At 47.8% G+C, this 20676-nt stretch overlaps 1 protein-coding gene across 2 annotated transcripts in view; it reads left to right on the forward strand.

The window, feature by feature from the left end:
• VPS8 (VPS8 subunit of CORVET complex) overlaps positions 1-20676 on the forward strand; it is an 88149-nt gene that overhangs the window by 63804 nt on the left and 3669 nt on the right. For both annotated transcript variants that reach the window (XM_075417683.1, XM_075417684.1), the window contains exons 40-43: positions 611-693; positions 8295-8375; positions 9736-9905; positions 11088-11256. In XM_075417683.1, coding sequence (XP_075273798.1) covers positions 611-693; positions 8295-8375; positions 9736-9905; positions 11088-11256 — 503 coding nt within the window. The remainder of the gene's footprint in view (positions 1-610; positions 694-8294; positions 8376-9735; positions 9906-11087; positions 11257-20676) is intronic.

Consider the following 20676-nt stretch of genomic DNA (forward strand, 5'->3'; position numbering starts at 1 on the left):
CATTTTTGGGAGCTGATGCCTGCAGATAAGTAATCATATGAAGTGGTACCAGGAATGATGAGAGGATAATACGCTTGGATCCTGCAGAACTATTTTGTTTTCATTCCTAATGTGCATGCTTCCCAAACTGCTCTAACTAGCTAATTATCCTCACAAAGCAGCTGAATTGCTGGGTCTGTGCATATCTCAGTATGGGCTCTTACTTGGGGGAACTGGGGCTTGAGGAACAAGTTTCATGCAAAGGTTAATGCTAGGAAGTTTTAGAGTCTATGACGCTGTAACATGGACAAGGCATCCAAATGGATTCTTGGTCGCAGTAGGAAAACTGAATGGCAGTGCTACAAAGTAAGTCTCAAAATGTGAGCATTTACTGTAGGTAGGGTGTGGGAGGGGAAGAGGGAGACATCGTGATATGGAAAACTTTTAAATATGCTTTCTGATACAAAAAGCTGCATGTGCTTAGTGCAAAACGTGCAGAAGAAAGAATACAAAAGCCACATTCAAACTAGAAAGCATGAACTGAAATAAAACTCTTTTAATCTGAAAGATTGCTCTCTCCTCACTCCTTGAGTCCTAATGAACTGCTGGTGGCTTTTGTTTGATATTTCAGCTTTGAAGAGTTTGACAATGCAAGTGCTGAACAACATGGCTGCATTTATTGCTCTTCCTTCAATCCTGCAGAGAATTCTACAGGTGAGTTGCTGAAGAGAAGCGGCTTTTACCAACCTGTGCCACTCAGTTATTGGGAAAAACTGAACGCGTTCCTGATGTGATAGCAATTTCCATGCCGTTAAAGATCATATTAGCTAATTGTTCAAAGTATTTCAGTACAATTCAATTGGTGAGATTTAAGTTGGATAATTCATATCAGTTGGAAAAGCTGGTAGAATGAGCTTGAAGACTTGATGCTCTGAGGAGACGTAGGAACACATGGACCTGTGAGAACATGATTGAGGTAATTTCTGCAAACCAAATAAAATATTATCTCAAAGGTTGCAGTTACTTTGAACTGAAACTTAGCAGTTTTAGGGGCAAAGCCATTATGAATTTCTGAAAATTTGGAACTAAATTTTTTGAAAGCCATTTAGCCAAGGCTGTGGGATGGATAGCTGTGAAAACACTAAAGCAAAGTTTGTAGGCTTTGGAGAAAGAGATCAAGACTGGGCCATTTTGACTGATGGTGCAAGGTATTATTTTGGAGATGCAAACATCTTGTAGACGAGCTGATTTCAAAACGGGATCTTGGGTTGAGTGATTACAAGCAGATATGATTTGTTAATTTGCAAAACAGATGAAAGATGAGGTTGGGATTTAATAGCAAACCTTGAGAAATGCAGAAAATTAATTAGAGAAATAGTCTGCATTATGAAATGGAATGATTGAAGGGTTAGGAAGGTGTCAAATTGCTCTGAGTTTCTATTCGAGATGAATCGCAGAATCACAGAATGGTTTGGGTTGGAAGGGACCTTATAGATCATCCAGTCCCAACCCCCCTGCCATGGGCAGGGACACATTCCACCAGACCAGGTTGCTTGAAGCCCTGTCCAACTTGGCCTTGAACACTGCCAGGGAGGGGGCAGCCAGAGCTCCTCTGGGCAAGAGAAGAAAACGTAGAAAATGCAGGAAAGGGCTTAGAGGCTTACAGGGTGAACACACACTTCTAGCAACCTCTTAGTTTGATCTTAATATTATGCACAATCTTGGATTTTGAAAAAAATCAAAATTAAAGACAGTGAAAATGTTGTGAAAGAGTGGATAGAAGTGTGATCAAATGAAATATGGTTTTATCAAAGGTAGAAAGTGTTGAGCAAACTTAATGCCTCTTCAATAACTTATTTCAGCTGGTTTTAACTGGGGCATTAGATCTAGTTTCACGTTGAGCTTTGTTTGATGTTTAATGTAGGCAGGAAATGATACAGAAGCTGTGAACAAGTAAGCGGGGAGGTTGACAGGAAGGCTTTTCTGGGTTATGTTGAGAATTACCAGAATGCGACGAGAGGCAAACCGGCGACCACTGTGAAGGTAACACAGCCGGGAGGCATTACGGTGTGGAGGAAGATCCTGTTCTCCCTTGGGGAAGAATTGAAATTCTTGTTTGCAGTCTTCAAATATTTCACCCCATTTCTGTTCTTACAGGCTCTTTTAGCTGAAATAGGAAAACACTTTTCTAGAGGCTAGCATTCATGTCCTGAAGGCAACAGATGATTGAGATGTATTTGTCAGGTGTACAGTAAAGTGGTTGGTGTGACGGCAGTATGGCAAATGATAACGGGATGCTTACAGTGCATCAGGTGAAGTACTTTTACTAGGGACAGAAATGTGTCAGGCGTTATTTAAGGCAGTGTGTGCAATGCTGGTCACTGGGTTTGGAGGCAGGGGGGAATTGCTCTTGCTTGTTCCATTTCCCTGGTCAGACTTACAAATTCAGTCCGACAAAACAGATTTTTAAAAGGCAAATGTTTTTGTACAACTAGAGCAAAAAATGGGAGAGGTGATGACTTCTTCAAATGCATTCAGAGAGAAGGACTGAATTCCAGGTGAAGAACATTAGTATTAGAACTTCATAAAATAGGAGTAGTAGTTGGTACCTTGTAGCTCAGAAACAAGTGTAGGGAAAAGTGCTGTAAAACTCATTAGAAGAGCCTGTGGAAGGTGGTAGGTAGTATTTATTTACAGGATCTCTAAAGAAGTTGACTCTGCCTCTGAACACTCATTCTTTCCTAGATTTCTTTCAGTCACTTACACTTACGTATTTGCAAATGCCGAAGAGTTATCAGAATGAGTGATCTTACCTGGATCATCTGTGGGCAGTAGAGAGGGTGCCAGCCCCTCACTGCGTCTCTGGGGTTCCTCTGATTGATGATGACAGCTTAGTTGTGTCCTTTAGAAGTTGCTGGCTGTTATGAGGTGGATTTTTGCCTCTGAATCTCGCTTAAGCTTCCATAAATCATAGCCCATATTGCTGCACATTTTGTTTTCCCTTGTTTGGAACTGTGTTTGAAATACACATCTGTAGTCTGCTGTCCTCTTGGGCTAACAGAAAAACGGTGTGTGATACTCTGCAAACTTGTCATTCTCTAGTGTTAGGACACGGGGTCTTCTACTGTAATTTGTCTGTGCTGGGCTCTTACCAGTCCGCTGCCCTCAGTGCTTGACACCCTCCTCAGCTTTCACCTGGGAACAGTGTCCTTTGTTACCAAGACAGACCATTCATTTAACCCTTTGTTCTTGTGCTTAAAAACACACATTTCCGTTCACAGTGTTCACACCAAGCCGGATTTCTGGGATTGTATTACTCTAGGTCACTTCTGCTTGCGTGTTTGTAGCTGTGTTGTATTAAACTATCATTTGGGGGCTTGCACTGGATGCCAGTGGGAGGTTTTCTTTGGGTTTTATTTTGGTGCACAGCATGGCCCTTGGAAGAATATTGCTTTGGATTCAGCTGGGAAGATGATGTTGGGAATGGCGTTGAGTCTTAGCACGTGGCCAAGTCTTTGGGTGCCCAGCTCAAATGTTCGGGGGTTCTGAACCCTTGCCATGTTTGGGATCAGGAAGGAAACTCCCCCTGTGTTAGACAGCAGGGAACGCTGGATTTTTGCCTCACTGTGTAGACCTGTCATCTACTTCCTTGGATTATCTGGGAATGCCATTTGTGTGCCCTGTGGGTAAGAATCACAACATGGCGTGCATACGTGGTGTTTCCTGAGAACACTCTGTCTCAACAGCTCTCTCATTTGTTAGCCCTGGGTGGTATTCCTATTGCAAAGCTGTGTAGTTGCTCTTTGAAGCCATGTAGAATTCTAAGCCCTGGTGCCAAACTGTTCTGTCTTGGCTCCGAGCAGTACCTAGGGCCTCATTCAAAATGTTATTCACGTACCACTTTAACTGTGACCACAAGTAAATTCTTAAACCAGCTCTTCTGGGCCCTGGAGAACATACAGCCTTTCCCAAGCCTTCAAAATATTTCTGTGAAACCCAGAATAATAAGCAGTGCTTGTCTGAAACTGCCCTCAAAAGCTGTTCCAACAGAGATCACGTCTCGATGGTTGAGCATAGATGCACTGGAGCTGCAGGTCTGGAAGGCAGAACAGCTGCCCAGGAATTAACTGGGGGGTTTTTGTAAGGTAGATGACATCAGTGAACTGAGGTAGATTATCTTGCCTTTTCTGAAACAGAATTAGAGTATTCCAATTTTAGTGGACTGTTTTTCTTCCTCTTCTGGGCTTAACTGCTTATAGATTGTACCTTATGCAAATGTGAACTTTGCAACCAAAATGCTTTGCTAAAGGGCACCTTACACAGGGCTGTGACCAGACTCCACAGCTCTCAGAAATTAGGTAGGCTCCTGGCGTCTGCCTATTACAGCATACTGGCTCAACTTTATATCCTTGGAAGTCATATGAAATAACAATTTATGTATTTATGTTCTTGCTCATCCTTAATAATGTCATAGAGTTATTTATTGAATAGGAAGTCTGAAGTAACTGTATTAGGAGAGATAGTAGAGGAATCCTCTTGAGCATTAAGAAAAATTCCATGTCATTAAGGATGTGAATGCTGTCTGAAGAGGGCTGAAAGGTTGAGTGTTAATTCCTTCACAAAGCTGTAATCCTTCATGAATATTTTGTAAGTAGATGCAGCTGATGAATCCTACAAAATGGAGAACTGGAGAAGCTAGAAATTTAAAATCTACCTGTAGCAATCCCGAAGTGGGGAAGGAAGGAATCTCTAAAATCTGTTAGAGTGGAGGCAGAAAGATTGAAAAAGCCTTTGCTTGAATTTTTTCCGTGCCTGCTTAGGGCCCTACCTGTTTGTTTTTTTTCTTTCCAGTCCTGAAGGTCAATGCTGGGTATAGTTTTATGTACAGTAGTTGCTCGGTCCTGTTGCAGATGAGACAAGCTACGAGTGAATGTGTTGTTCTGAGTTCATAGTGCATTTATTGGCACAGTTCTGTGGGTGCTGTTAGCAAAGAGAGTGCTATTTCTTGGAGCTACAAAGGAATGGGAAATGAAGGAGACAGAACTGGCTGAAAGGCTGCCTGAGCGCCTCTGGCTTGCATCTGGATACTTGCCAGCTTTTCCTGATCTGGTTGGCGGTAGCGGCGCTGGACAGTGAGTTTGGCTTTGACTTACCATGCTGGGCATTGCTGTGTCCCCAGGGAAATACCAGCCTGGAAACAGTAGCTGTGATCTGTTCCTGGCCTGGTGCAGCTTACTGGCATTCATGTGCCATCCTGTACAGTGTATTTGGAGCATGAATAAAATCCAAACTGAGACAAATTTTATAAGGTGGAATTAATGAAACATATTCCTCCATAACACTGAGTGATCCCACAAGGCTCTTGTGACTGTAAATTTTGTGGGCACTGAAACCAGCAGATGGGAAGAAAGCGTTACAACGTGCTGGAAACGTGAAATTACAGCTCTGGATTTCGTGCTCAAGGCAGGCAGACAGCTGCAGCCCAGGCCTGTGTAGTGCTGCCTGCAGTGGTTGCTGGCAGGAAACGGGCATGATCTCCACCACGTGTACCTGACTGCCAGGTCGGTGTAAGGCTTTGCTAGACCACGTGGCTTCTCTTTGGAGAAAAGCCCATTCTCTTTCTACCTGCCTTTTTTTAGAGATCACCAAGTGTGACTGGAGAAAAACTGAGCAACTGAAATTGGCCCGCAGACTTGTGTTTGGCCTCTGCAAAGCTGTAGGTGGCTCTTTTACTCCCCTCTCTTCATACGTCCTCTTCCTCCATCCAGACAAGAAACAAGTTGCTTTGAAAGTCTCTACTTGCTGCTTGGGAAGTTTGAGTCGCTATATGTAAATGGCTGTGTCTGTACAGTTTGTGAGTTACCTGTTTGAGTTTCCTTGGCCGTATACTTGAGTGCTTTAGAAAAGTATCTGGTGGATACAAAAATAACTTGCTTTATGTTATGGATCACGTACATGCTGCGCTGGAAGCCCTGAGTTCCCTCCTCCCCTCCATAATTCATTTGATGACGCAGTGTAGTGTTCTTTCTATGCTGTTGCTTTTAAATTATGCATGCAGAAAGAAAACTTGGTGGGGTTTGAGGCTGTAGTGTTCAGCTAGTAAGAAAGTAGCCTCTGCAGCATGTTGAGCTCTTGTGTGTATTCTGAGTCTACAGCTGGTTTTAACTCAAGTGATATCACTTGATGCTGTTTGTATTGAGACTTGAACGTTGGCGTTTCTGCCTGTCGCATTTCCTCTGAAGGCTGTTGTTCAAAAATTGCCTGACTCGGTTTCTGTAGCTGTTTTGGAGATCTCTCTGGGTATCTTGCAGTGTAACTTCCAGGCTACTTTAGTCGTCTTTGTCAACTTGCTTTTACACTCTTGATTATCATTTCTCTCCCTCGCTCTCAGTCCCAGCATGGAATCAGCCTTGCCCCTACCCCTTTTCTCATTCTTCTCGTCCAGAGTTTGTTCATTCAGCTCCTTCTGTTTCAGTTTCCACTGTGTCTCCATTATTTTTCTACTCTCTAGGCTAGTTTCCTTTTCAAATCTTGCCAGTCTGTCTCTTTTTTTTTTTTTTTTTTTTTTTTTTTGGCCGATGTCTCGCCTGTTCCACCAGTCAGCTTCTGTCAGCTTCCAGCAGCCTTCCCCCTGTATCCTTCCACTGCCTCCCAGCAGGGAAAAATGTTTTTTTCCAGGTCCAGTTCAACGACTGTCTGTCAGTCTCCAGGATTTGTGTATTACACAAGGATGATTTCCCCCAGTCCTCTCTTGAGGTGTTCCTGAATAGACTTTCTCTGGTTACAGGCATGTGTGTGCCTCGCCGGTGCCAGTTTGGGGTGGGGAGGGCACTGTCTTGCTCTTTCACGGATCAGACTGCCTGGGCCATGGCGACGGAACTGACGCTGGGCGGCACGGTGTGGATCACGCCACTGCAGCACCCAGTAGTAGATCCTGCTGCTAACCTGATGACTCTTCCTTGCCTTCCCATTTAAGACCCAAAGACTGGCTGGATGCCAGCGGGTCAGCCGACAGCTCGCTGCGTTGGCGAAGTATCGCCGTGTTGGGCTCTAGTCTGATCGTGCTGCTGCTGCCAAGACCAGCAGGAGGAAGTTGTGCTCCTGGCACGTGTGTGTTGGAAGTGGTGCCGTGTTGCATGTTGGCAGGGGCAGGGCACCTCTGCCACTGCATGGAGAGATCTTTCGGGGTCAGCTCTGCCCAGGAGACCCTGGTGTTGGTGGCTGCTAGGCTTGTGGCCACTGGGAGCTGGCAGCAAGCTCTCACCATGCCGGTTTTTGGGCAGAGGCATTTCCTGGCATGGCCCAATGCACTCACGAGCAGGAGCCTGCTCTCTTGTTGTGCAGGAGGGAAGGGAATTGCAGAAGTCTCTCCGCTCTTCTAGTGCTTTGCCCAGCTCTGCCTCTTTGAGAGGCTGTGTGCTGTCACGGAGAGCTTCTCCCAAAGGGCTCCTTGCTAAGCTCTCCCCAGAACAGGGAGATGCACCCTAGACCAGGGTGCCTGTCCTGCACTGAGCGATGCTTCAGAGGGTGCCAGGGTGGCTGCGGAGGAGACGGGGATGTTTGGTGTGGAGCAGGCCTAAGGAAGATGGTTGAGATGCCCCAGGGCAGTGACTTGTGCCACAGTCCTTTGCTTGTGCTGCTGGGACATGGAAACAAAGCTGCTCAGGGCACGTGGAAATCATCCCTGCAGCAACAGGTGAGCCCCAGGCCCCTGTTCCCTAGAAGTTCTGTTGTCTGGGATGCGAGACCAGGGTTGCCCAGGATTCCTGCATGCTGCTCTGCGGCTGTGCTCTCCACCTGCAGCGGAGGGGGTGTGGGATGAGCTCGGGGGTGACCTGCGGGTGCACAGAGACCGAGAAGTGAGTTACCCTCCGACCAGAGCGAAAGCAGCTGGCAGCGTGGGGCCCGGAGCTCGCTGAGCAGCAGACACCCGTAGCGGTCAGTGTCAAGCGGCAGCACAGGTGGAGTTGATACCTCCTGTGTCGCTGCAGGGGGTTTGCTGCTGTTTTCTTCGATACTCCTCAAATGCATTCTCCAGTCTGCTCTTGCATCCCCTGAATGAAGTTTCCAAGGTCACATCTGAAGTCTTCTGACCCAGGCACAGTAATTGATGTCATCTACTCGGTTTTGCGAATTACCACCTTTCCCATCGATGCATAAGATTATTCTGCTGTCGTTGTGCATGTACAGCATCTTTAAATCTGGAGTCGTAACTTCTGTTCGCGATGCCAATCTGGAAGAAAAAAAAAAAAAAATTAAAAGCCAGAATGGTCATACCCTGTGATTCAGCTGCAGCTTTTAATTTCTTCATACAGGATCCAGTTTATGGAAAAGGGAAACTTGGAGAAATTCAAGGGCTTGTCCTGGGAATGCTGGACACTTTTAACTACGAACAAGTAAGTTGCATGCATTGCTGTTCTGTCCGCTGCTGTATGCAGGGTTTGCTTTTAGCTGTCTACCCTACTACTCTCTCTCATTTGCCATTTCTCTCTGCAGGCAAAGTAAATGGACATGTGAGTGATTTATATTTCTGTGACTGGGGGAAGGGGAATGAGTTTGTATTGCTCACAAACAGATTGCAAGTGGAGGGACTGACAGGTACATGGTGAACACCTCAGTAGTTCAGTTTGATGTTAAATGTACTGGAAGGATAAACACCTGCTTTTTCTTCAGCTCGTCCTGCAGTTAGGAATTCAAAGGCACAAAACCAGTATGTTTTGTCTTTTTATGAGGTTTTTAAAGAAGAGCTTTTTAAATCAGGCTGTTCTGCCACTTTCCAGTGGTAATGCTGCACTTCCTTTGTCACCTGGTGAGATTTCACCTTTGTCTCACTCCTGCCTTTCTCTGTCCAGCCTCAAAGCCCAGGCAGTCTCCAAACTTCAACAGTTTTCTAAAACTCATTTTCCCCAAAACAGAGTGCGTGGTCTTCCTCCAAACTCACCCTCTCTTGTTCTGCCTACTGTATGGTACTACTGCTCAGGCCTCCGTGCAGCAGCATGCAATTGAAAAGTAAAATGGGAAATAGCTTTACTGTAGAGGGCAGAACATGGAGCCATTGTCTCTGTGTGGGCGCTTGGTAAAGGTCCGCTCTGAGCAGCGCAGGTCCTCTGTTGTTGCCTGGCAGTTGTCTGGCACAGATGCACTGGTGCAACCTCTGCAGCCTTCTGTGAGTTGCTGCTACAGAGCATCAATAAATTGCGGACTGGAGCACCTATGCCTGATACCTGTTGTTGCTGAAAGAACCACTGATGGCTAAAAACTGCAGGTATTTTGCTTTTGGCTCTTCAGAAATGGAAATCTCAGTTGGGAAGAACTAGCAGATGAGAAGTTCAGTGGGTTTTTTCCTATTTTAATTGTGATAGTGCATTTGGGCTTTGAATCTTGTCAGCACGTTTCTATTAAAATAGGGGATATAAGCAGTAGCTTACCAGGTACCGGGAGAAAAAAAGGGGGGTGTGGTATGGAAGATGACAAAATGAGCCTACCATGTCTCTTTAAATGCTCTTTGACAAAAATCAATAATGCACTTATCTATTTAAGAATGAAAAAGTATTGACTCCATTAGCATGTAATAAAAGGACAAGTATTTTGAGGGCAGTGGGTAGAAAACATATAAAGAGAAGCAATTTTGTTGGGTTGGTTTTCCTTTTAGTCATCTGCTAAGCTGCTTGTTATGAAGAATCGATCAGCATGGAGTTTCTGCAGTCTGGAGACGACAAAACGATCGAGTTATTCTGTGTATTGTCTTCCACACAGACCCTTTTAGAGACAACTACGAATCTTTTAAACCATGATCTCCACTGGTCCCTGTGTAACCTAAGAGCTTCTGTCACTAGAGGGCTTACTCCAAAGCAGGATTACTGCTGCATTTGTCTACAGCAGTACAAAAGAAGGCAAGAAGCTGCTGATGAAATCATTGTTTTCAGGTAAAGTTAAGGGTCACCAGCTGTGATCGCGTTACTGGTTTTAAAAGAAAAGAAAGAAACAGAAAGAGCTACTGGTCTCTGACTTACACAAGCAATCATATGTATTCCTGTGGGCATGTATCCTTGCTCCCTTGCACTGTAAACGGGCTGGCTAATCAAACCCATCAGGGCCGGCCTTCTTTGCATGCAGCCAGCTCTGTCTTGGCTGAAAATTGCCTTACAGTTCTGTGGGAGCGGTTCAGTAAGCTGTCAGTTTATCTGTTGTCTCTCCCAGCAGTGCAGCTTGTGCAATTGCAGCATCCTGGGTTTATTTGGCTGTATTTGTACAGCTTGGATCTGTTGCAGCCCTGACTACGTGCTCTGTTGGCATCTCTGATTTTGCTGTCTGTGACTGGGTGGCTGTAAAATAAGAGAAGATCATATTACCTTAGTATTATAATCATAGGATTATGGAGTCATAGAATGGTTTGGGTTGGAAGGGACCTTACAGATAAGCTCGTTCCAGCCCCCCAGCCATGGGCAGGGACACCTTCCACCAGCCCAGAGTGCTCAAAGCCCCGTCCAGCCTGGCCTTGGACACTGCCAGGGAGGGGGCAGCCACAGCTCCTCTGGGCAACCTGTGCCAGGGCCTCACCACCCTCATAGCAAAGAATTTTTTCTTCTATCTAATCTAAATCTCCCTTGTTTCAGTTTAAAGCCATTACCCGTTGTCCTATCACTTCATGCCCTTGTGAAAAGTCCCTTTCCAGCTTTCTTCTAGGCCCCTTCAGGTACTGGCAGGCTGCAATAAGGTCTCCCTGGAGCCTTCTCTTCTCCAGGCTGAACAGCCCCAGCTCTCCCAGCCTTTCCTCCCAGCAGAGGGGTTGCAGCCCTCGGACCATTGCTGGGGCCTCCTCTGGCCCCACTCCCACAGCTCCACGTCTGTCCCGTGCCGTGGGTTCCAGGGCTGGATGCAATAATGTGTAACTGTATTGGCAAATGGGCATCTACTGTGATATTTGCAAGTCTAGAAATACTGCGGGAGGGTGTGGAGGTATGAAGGGAGCGTATACACTGCTGATCTGCATTTACAGATAAGCAGCCTTGTTTTCCAGTGACCAGAGATTTCCCCTCCACTGTGTAGAGCTGTCAGGCTGCATTACCTGCCTTCACGCACCTAGCAGGGTTCTCTTCTCTTTACAGCTGTGGCCACTTGTACCATTCGCTGTGTCTGCTGAGTAAAGAGTGCGGGGCGGTAACCAAAGGCCTGATGAGGTGGATGTGCTATAAATGCAACTCCAGTAACAAGGGAGGAAAACTGAGCGAGAACTTGTCGGAGCTAAAAAAAGGAAGCGGAGCATCCTTGGCACAGGTGAGGTTTGTGAGGTGGTTTCTCTTCAGGTAAACTTCGAGCAGTGCTCATAGACTTCACCACTTTGTTTTCAGGCCTGTCTTTGCTTCCAGACAAGCCCCTGATCAGTAACTGGCAAACAGCATCTGCAGCTAACTAGTCACGTTTGTGAATGTCGTTTTGTTTTGGTGTGGTATGTGGAGCCATGCAAGAAATGCAAATGTGTTCATCCAGAAGGTTTGGGAACCGCTAGCCAGCGCGAGGGGAGGCTGGATGCTTCCACCGCTTTGCCTTGTTTGTGAGAGCCTGGGATGGGCCCTGGGGACTGTTCTTTTCAAACTATTTTTAGGCGTGTCTTATATAAAACTTTTAATAAAAGCTGCATGTTCCCTGTGGCTGGATCATGGAGCCTCTGTTCTACCTTCCGGACAGGTAACCTGGCTCTGGCTAAAAGATCTGGAATGGATTTCACTCGCTAAGTGCTTGCGCAGTGTTTGAAAAAGCTTGTGGGTAAACCAGACCAATGCAGCTGGATTTGGGTGAAGGAACAGATAATTAGTTTGTATTTATTGTCAGTACTGTTGTGCAAGAAGGCTCACCATCCCCAACTGAAACAGAAGTCCAGTCTCAATATGCATGCTTCTGTCTCTTTCCCTGGCGTGGTGCTGAGGATTGTAAGCAAACATGGCAGGCAGCTTGCTGGGATGTCTTTGAGGGATATTGCACGGGGGAGCTGAACTCCACTGCCCCGTGTTCCCGGGAAGGCGGTCACTGCTGAGGGTTTGTTCCTAAATGCCTCAAGGTACTTTGTGTGTTTGTCACTGCACTGATGCGTGCAAAGCGGTGTTTTTCCACTTCTGAAACCAAAGTAATTCAATCTTGGAGTACGTTTTTGTGGTAGTACTTTAGTTTTCTTCTAGCAGATTATTTCAATTTCTGCCAAATCAATTCTGATCAAAGACAGCTAACAGCATTAGTCAACTTCCATCAGCTTCTGTATTACCAAAAAAAGAAGCTTCCTGCTTGAAGGGAGGCTTGGGGGGAAGTAATCTCTGAGGAATGGAGCACAGTGCAATCTTTGCAGTCAAACTGTGTTAGTTTCTTATGTGGCGACAGAAAGAAAAGCTTTCCCAGGAGATTGTAGATCGACTGTGGTCCAGACAGTCTTACAAATGCTCGTCATTTTGTGCTCCGCCCCGCTACAGTGAGGTGTGAGTAACTGGCTCTAAAGTTAGGCGGACTCAGCAGCTCTGTATTTTACCCTCTGCACTTCTGCTCCAAAGGAGTGTGTGCAAATGGGTGTGACAGACCAGGTTCAAATTTAAAAGCTGAAGGTAAAATGAAATACTAAAACTACATCGATCATTAAAATGCCTGACATTTTATACCAGTGCCTTATAATTTGGTTATCACTGGATTTCTCATGGGCTAGTCAGTCAGAGAACCCCCATGTCTCCCCTTTAATACCAGTCTGGTCATATCCTGTAGCAGAATGAAGTGGGAGATGCTCCAGGTGACACGGGAATGATTGGGGCAGGGAGAAGAGGATGCTTCCCTTTGCTTTACTGATCCATCTGTAACAGTGAGGGGCTGGCTGGGACTCGGGGCTTAAATGGAGACACAGAGAGACTGGATGGGGCAGAAAAAGGGTTACAGCACAGATTGTTGAGTGCTCGCTAGAAAACATCCATGCCAGACCGTCTGAGCATGCTGGATGCTTCCCTGCTGCCTGTTGTGTGCTCTTGGCAGAGAAGCCTGTCACTCCCTGCTCCGCCGGCCCGGCAGAGCTTGGCTCTGGCTCATCAGGGCCCGAGCGCTGCTTCAACCCCCTCCCCCCCCCGCCTCCTGATGTCCCAGATCCTCTCCAAGTTTGCGATGTTCCTCATATATTTAAATTATAATATTTAACTGTTGTACTCGCATGTGATTAAACTGTTGTGCAGTCAGGTCTTTAAAAAGCTGAATAAATTTAGACTTGGCAAAAGACTGTAAAATCTCTAGCTCCTCCAGGAAGTTTGTTTGCTTAACAACTGCCGCTCAGTAGTGTTAATTAACCCAGTGAGGCAGCGATTCATCTGGCCAGGCAGTAGCCTGAGTTACGGAACAGACTTTTCCTTGTGGGAGAAGTGCTGGGAACGGGATGTGGAGGAGACGAAAGCGCGTATCGCCGGGCTGGTGCACGCTGGTACGGCAGGGCTTGGCCTTGTGCAGCCGCAAGTACATTTAAGCAGAGAATGAAGCAGGAGAACAGCTAAGCTCCCCATGCCTGTTCTGAGGTGACGCTGGTCTGTGCAGAGGTGAGGTCTGTTTGAAAGGTGCGTTTTCCGCAGCGGCCTGGTGGATGGTGCACGATGCTGGAGAGAGGAGGTGTGGGCAAGCAAAGCGACCGAAGGAAGGGAGACACTTGCAGGGCTCCTCTCCACCATGAGCCGCAGTCTGGTGCCCCCAAGGTCCTTCTCAGCCTGGGGCCAAGATAGCAGTGGTCACTGGTCTTTGATGCCACCTCACGCGTGGAACGGATTTATTCCTGTTTGTCACAAGGTTTGTCCAGCCTTTCGGGGCTGTAATTCTCTGGTGAAGGTTCTCTGCGTTCCCTCTCAACCCTGCTGACACCAGGCAGACCCAGAGGTCTGCTGGTCCAGCTGCTCTTGCTTCCACAGCTGGTGTCTCTGCAAACGGCGTGCGGGACATCCCAGAGGGAGGTTGCGCTAAGGCAGTTGTGCTTCCAGCCCTGCCTTCCCTGGACCCCGCAGAGCCAGCCCCAAGGCTTCGGGAACATTTTGCAGAGAGGTCTGTGGGGAGGGCATGTCTTCACAACCGCTTTGAAGACCCTGAAAGCTTAGTCTGTCTCTTGGCAAAGTCTAATGTGTTTTTTTCTTTTTTTTTTTTTTTCCATAGCTAAATCTTCAGTTTAGGTATTTATTTTCTTAGCAGGCCTTGAATTAGGAATAGATTCATACTGAGAAATGCCACTGAGCATCTGGAGTGCATTTCACAGGACCAATTCTGCTCTGCTGAAACAAAGACTGTCAGTTTGAATTTTGCCATGTTGTTGGGATTTAGATGTGAAATGACAGCCCAACAGACAGTGTTTTCTCTGTCCCTGCTTTGCATGCATGACTTCTGTAGCAACTGCCTTGAAATCGGGGGAGGTGGAGAGATGCCACAAGCCGGCACTGAAGCGTTATTGAATCTGGTGATAGCACTTACTGAAACGGAGCCGTGCTGTGATGAGGGCTTGAGACATGCTGCCCCGGCGAAGGGGAGCAGCGAGAGAAGGGCAAAGGGGCTTTTCCTCTGGTTTTGCTACCAAAAGTTTGTGCTTTCTGTGCTATTCCTAAACCTTGCTGTCTTCCCAAGGGTAATCTTCTGTGTCTAAACTGATCATCTTTCCTGTCGTCCTTAGCTTATATTGTACCATAAATGTTAAAAGAAATCAAAGCTCGTGTGTTTGTGGTGGGTTTTTAATCCGATTCAGAACTTGCAGTGCTTTTTAGCCGTGTGGTGTTTGAAGTTAACTGAGGCATATTAGGTGAAAGCACAGTAGCTGGGTTTCTGCCTAAATACATAAGCGAAATAGTCCTGATATCTTAGTCATTGATCTCCAAAACCAATTTGCCTTGTTACAGTGAGTTAGTTTGTGTTTCCCATTTATTCTGCCAGCCTACAAACTAGGGATCAGGGAGAAGAACACGGTCTTGCCTCCTGGGCCGTAAGCTCTTCTGAGAACACCATGAGCTCCTAAGCTCTGGTTATTCCATGTTTGAGAATGCGCGTGAGTTCTGAGGGCACCGTTGTTAGAGCTGTCCAGATGGCAAATATGTTTTATTCAGGAGTTTAATCCTGTCTAGTCATGCCAGGACAGACAATGAATGTGATCCGTAGTTAATCCAGTTTGTCAGACTCTACCTTTGAGCTCTGTTCTGCAGCCTGCCACCAGCGTCCCTCTTTGCAGCACGGCTTTCCATCCAGCTTGGAGCTTCTTGACCAGCTTCCACTGTGAGGTGTTGGTACCATGCTGTGTCACTTAACTGAGATGTTAAACATCCCCCTGCAGCATGTCTGTGTGCTTTCTGTGGGGTAAGAATGAAGGTTTAGGATGGGTTTTCGCCAGTACTTGTTTTAGAGCTAGACAAATGTTACGTGACCTCCATCAATCAGTAGAGAGCCAGTTTTACTGTTTTCTGTGTAATGGTGAACATCAGTTACTCCCGGCAATATAAACATTTTCCAAGAGCTTTCTAACTTTGAAAATATCCAGGCATGATTTTTTTCCCCCAAATGACACCAAGCGGATAATTAGCATTGTATATAGCTACAAGATTGTGCATTCTGCTTCATAAAGAATATTCCCACAAACATATTAACTGAGAAAATGACCAGTCCTTTAGCTCTGGAGTTGGTGGTAGAATCCTCAGCTTCCTCAACAATGTGTAGGAAACCCATGTGAGAAAGGAACCGGAGACACTTTGTACCGTTGGCTTCTCATCAGCAGAACATCTGTGTTTTAAGATTTCTTGTAATATATTGGAAACAAAAATGATTTAGCTAGCAGAAAACCTGGTGGGGAGTCCTTAACTAGCAGCTGGAGGAGGACTGGCACCAAAGCTACAACTGATAACAAAAATTTAAAAAGACTAATTTCAAAAACATGATTATCCTTTAGCAGCTTTTAAATCTAAATTGACTATTTTCTTGGACTTTTCATGGGTGGGTTTGTTTTCTTGCAGTGTTTTTTTGAGAAAATCAGACTGAATTGTAATTGTTTCCCGAGCCCTCGTATATAGCAATCTGCAGCCTGGCAGAAGTTGGATTACAGGTAGTGAAAGTCTTGCAGCCTAGGACCTGTGAGAGGCTAACACGAAGCAGAGCGCTGACTTCTGAACTGCCTAAAGCGAAGACCAGTGCGACTGGCTGCCCTGTGCTCCTAGGATCACCTGGGGAAGTGATGTGTCCTGGTAAAGAGAAAAGATGGCAAAATTTCAGTGGGTAATCTTTGCTTTGCTTTACATCTCAACTTCAAAGCAGCTATTCATACGGTTTGATGAAAATTTCCTCCCTTCTAATAAAACATTTCATATCTAGGAGGATCTGTAGAACACTCGTTTAAATACAGTGACAGATGCTGGGCTGTTGCAACCTGTTGATATTCCCACAAACTGCATCAGTCCCTGTTGCCAATAATTATGTGCAGTTTAGCACAGTGCTTGATAGGCATGTGTCTGTTCTCCAAGGAACCGGCACAGCTCGTCACATACATCTTCGTTGTGAAATTGCAAGCTTTCAGTCTGTCTTTGCGGATCTGCCTCGGAGCACAGGCAGGAAAGACGGTGTGTGACTTCCCATCTGCTCGGAGAGGCTGCCTTTCCAGACCCAGCGCGGGCTGGGGAGTCGGAGCGCTGCTCTCGCAGCTCCACCAGCGCTGCCAGTAACCTCTGCTCCGGTGCTGGGCTTGCTGCTGTGGCTGGAGGGGGCGAGTGCCGCTCCCCGCCGTGGTTTGTGCTCGTGCTGAGCTGTGAGAGATAACCAAAGGCCAAAGGGTTAAGACGGGTGCAGATGACTCCTTTCGTCTGAAGTCCCTCTGGAGGAGGGGAGCAAAGTAAGAAGCTGAGGTTCTGGTTCAGTTGTAGTCCCCAGGTGGGAGGGTCTGAGAGGGAAGTGTGGCTGGTTCAGGGGTGTTTGCTGCAGCCGAGGGCATCGCTGGCAGTGCTGGAGGGCGGATTTCAGAAACGCAGGTGGCAGATGAGCATCTGTCTCTTGTCAGTCGCTTACATGGAAAGCTGCAGTTTCCGTGTCCCACGTCCCTCCCCGTTCCTTTCACCCTCGTGGTGCACAACGAAGACAGTCTGTTTTGTTGTTTGGGGTGTGAACTGAGCGCAGACAGGCTTGGGCACCTGCGGCTGAGCTCCCAGGACCAGCACTGTTCTTAAGCACGTTATAAACTTCCCTGTCAAACAGCAATAGCAGATTGCTGCACGGGTGTCAGGACCTACGCAGGGGACAGACAGCAGAGGTGTCCGCTTGGGTTTTCTGTCAGGTCTGGGGTCACGTTATCAATAAGCCTCTGGCAGGAGGGGTCACTAAGCCTTCTTACACCAAGTAGGACCATCCCTTCTTCCACATGTCTTTACCTTCCCTTCTCTCCCCAGAGCCCTGGCACTGAGAGAACGCTGCACCTCTTGAGTCTTCTGTGGTTGGCTCTTGGGGGATGCTGTTGAACAGCCTTCCTGGCTCATGTTTAGAAATGAATTATTTGTCTTCACGCCTGATGCTTCTGTCATCCTGAGTACAGGCACTGAACTGAGATCAGCCTGAGCACAGGCCTGTTGTGCATCATCTTTGTCGTGTTTAATCCACGTGCTGCCATGCTTCCCTCGAAGCCTGCTGCATTATAAATATCTCATCCACTGGGCTTTAGTGTCCAGTGAGGATATGTGGTTTTTGTGTTTATCTAATTAATCCTGAACATTGTTGTTGCTCCTTTGGCTGAAGGCATCAGCAGAAGTCCAAGGGAATATTCCAGCAGTGTCTGGTGTAAGCACGAGCTGCTAAACAGGCCAGCTAGCAGAGGGAGGATGGAAGTATGCCAGCGTGTTTTTGGATATTGAATACAGACAGTTCTCCTTCCTCCTCTCTCCTCAGTCACTGCAGTATCTCTTGCTGCAGCAGCGGTGAGTCGATTAGAGCACAAATAAGCCTGTCCTCTCCCCTGCCTTGAGTGGGAGGTTGGCGCCTGAAGTTCAGCGAAGTTCAGCTGGAAATAAGAGACATCTGCCTTTCCCATTCTGCTCCTGAAGAGATCAGAGGACAGAGCGGTAGCGCAGACCTGTGTGACAGATTGCTTCTGCTGTAGCAGTGCTGAGGGAAGGCTGCTCTGCGGTGGGCTTTGGTGAGTCAGCGCGTCTGTTCGCTCGCAGACAGCAGGTCCTGCTTTGCCTGCCGCTGCCAGCCCCGGTGGTACCGGCTGCTGCTGCGTCCACACAAGGACCAGGCAGGGCCTGGCCTGCTGCCAGGGGTTTCTCTCCTGTGCGTGCTGGCAGAGGTAAGTGGTGAAATGCTGTGGAGGCTGGTCTTGTCTTAAAGCAGCGCGTTCTGCTGCTGTAGCGCAGCTACAGCGGCTCTGGGACTTGCTCCCAGCGATGGTTTGCTCACTTGCCGCATTGCCCAGAGTGACTTGCAAATGTTTCCACCTCCGCAGCCATCGGCCGGGCTGCCTCTGTCCCGTAGCAGTGGTGCATTGCTCTGCAGCAGCTCTGCAGAGGGCTGCAGCGGCATGGTGGTGTTCTGCGAGGGACGTCCTGAGGCTTTCTGAAGTTCATTAACTATTTTGTAATGTTAGTGTCATACTAGTGACTTTGGGCCAGAGCAGCTGCCTGCCTTGCTCTCTTCTGGTTGCTTGTTCCAAGTTCCTAGGAGTACCTAGCGAACAGCAGGTCCTCATCCTGGGGAGGAGAAGATGATTTACTTAGTTTTACATTAATTGGTTCAGCTCTCATTAAAAAAATGAATTTGGGAACCTTTTTGTGAGGCTACTTGACCCACGGTGAAACAAGCACCCAGCTGCAGGGGGGGGAATGGCAGAGGGTGGCCTTGGTGCCCATTGCCTGTGGCTTCGACTCCGTGTTGCTTTTGTTCTGGGGAATCCCCAGACCTTCCCCAGGACTGCTGGCTGCGTCTGCCCTGTGTTACGGAGCAGCCCTGGGGTAGCGTGGTGCTCCGATGCCCCAGCTGATGCAGCAACATCTTCTGTGGGGATATGGCTCTGAGAGGCAGCGCGTAGATGGATCTCTTGGCGTGACTGTTAGCGGTGCCCCTACTTACAGCTGCTGTACGATCTGCTTTGCTTAGGCACTAGCTGGTGATGGATTTCGTAGCTGCTAAATTAAAGATAATTGCAGGCTTAGGAGAGCTGTGTGGTGACTACCAGAGAGGGGTGGAATACGTGCAAGCAAAATGTGCAACGGAGATTAGCATTATAGTGGCGGGATCTCCGAGAACTGTTAAACAAAAAGGAACCTTTCTTCTCCTTGCTGGCCCAGGTCCTCAAGGGGATAAATTGCGTCTCCTGGGTTCTGCCTCTGGCCTGAAGCCTTTCCGAAGGGGTGTGAGGGTTTGGCTGGAAATGGCTTGGAGGTGCCGAACCGCTTCACACTGATCTAGACCATGACGAGCTGGCCGGCCCCGCAGGAGCGCTGGAGGCAGAAGCTGTGTGGCGGGGTGAGTGGATTCCACTAATGCCTGAGTGCCGATGCTGGACTCTGAGAGCCTCCCCGTAGCTCTTGAATGGAAACATGCCTTTAGTGACATGGTTAAAAAAGGAAAAGGCCTGACAGCAGTTGTTTCCATGACAACAGAAAGAATTGCCTGCAATATTTCAGCTCATCAGCCTGGAGAACAGTCTGATTGATAGTTACATACGCGTGGTAGGGAGACAGCAGAAAAGGGGAGGCCAATTATACTGCATTTTCCTTGTCCTTGAATGCCTGTGGCCACAGCAACTGTGGAGGGCAGTTTTTTCCTTGCTTTTTGTTGTTGTTTTCCAAGTGAGAATGACCTGCGTGTCCCTTGGAAGCGCGTGTGCAACCTGCCAGCTGCGGATACGTGACCCTCACTGGCAGAGGCTCTCTGCTCCAAAGCCTGTGCCGTGTGTGCAGGGAATATGGACCTTTGCTCCTTGACTGGTGATTAGCAAGTAGTGATTTGCCATGTAAAGATGTCTTGGAGGAGGAGCTTGAGCACATGTCTCCAGCATAAGTGGTCTGCAAGGTGGGCATGGCTTAAGCAGAGTAATGGAACGACTCAGGCTTCAGGAAACCTGTGGTGGGCTCAGTGCATCTTCCCCTCGAGCACCCTGGCCTCGCCAGCTCTGCGCCGTCTCTGGGACACGCATGTGACGAAGGGGTGGGTGGCCACGTTCTGCCCTGGCTGTGCTTTGCTCAGAGCTGCGTAGGAAGGGGAGCATGCGATGGAGGAGCTGCCAGAAGAGCGGGACAGGTAAAGGTGCTGTGGGGAGAGCATGAGGAGACAAACCCGAGGGTCTGGGTAAAGCCTTCACAGATCAGAGTTTTGCCGAGGTCTGGGGACAACGTGGCTCTCGGGTGGAGCAGAAGGCCCTGCTAGTGCTGGGTGGGGGGCTGCTGTGGGGAGGGAGCGTTGTGTCGCCGGGGGAAGCCACGGCTGGTGCCCGCGCTGGCGCTCTGCGTGGCGGCGTACCCGTCTGCCCACAGTGCTTGTGTTCACGGCAGCTTTCTCTCAAGGCAGCTCCTTCAGTTGATTTTCATTGCACAGTTGCCAGCAGGGTTTCCCTTTTTCCTTGGGTAAGTGATTGAAAATTGAGTCGGTGACTAAGGCAGCGTGTTCCCTGGCAAAATGGCATTGGCCCTGCCTCCAGACCCTTACCCACTGCAGACCACAGGTCATCGTCCGCTTTGGGCAGGGCTG

Source organism: Opisthocomus hoazin, chromosome 4, assembly GCF_030867145.1.
Source record: "Opisthocomus hoazin isolate bOpiHoa1 chromosome 4, bOpiHoa1.hap1, whole genome shotgun sequence".
NCBI lineage: Eukaryota > Metazoa > Chordata > Aves > Opisthocomiformes > Opisthocomidae > Opisthocomus > Opisthocomus hoazin.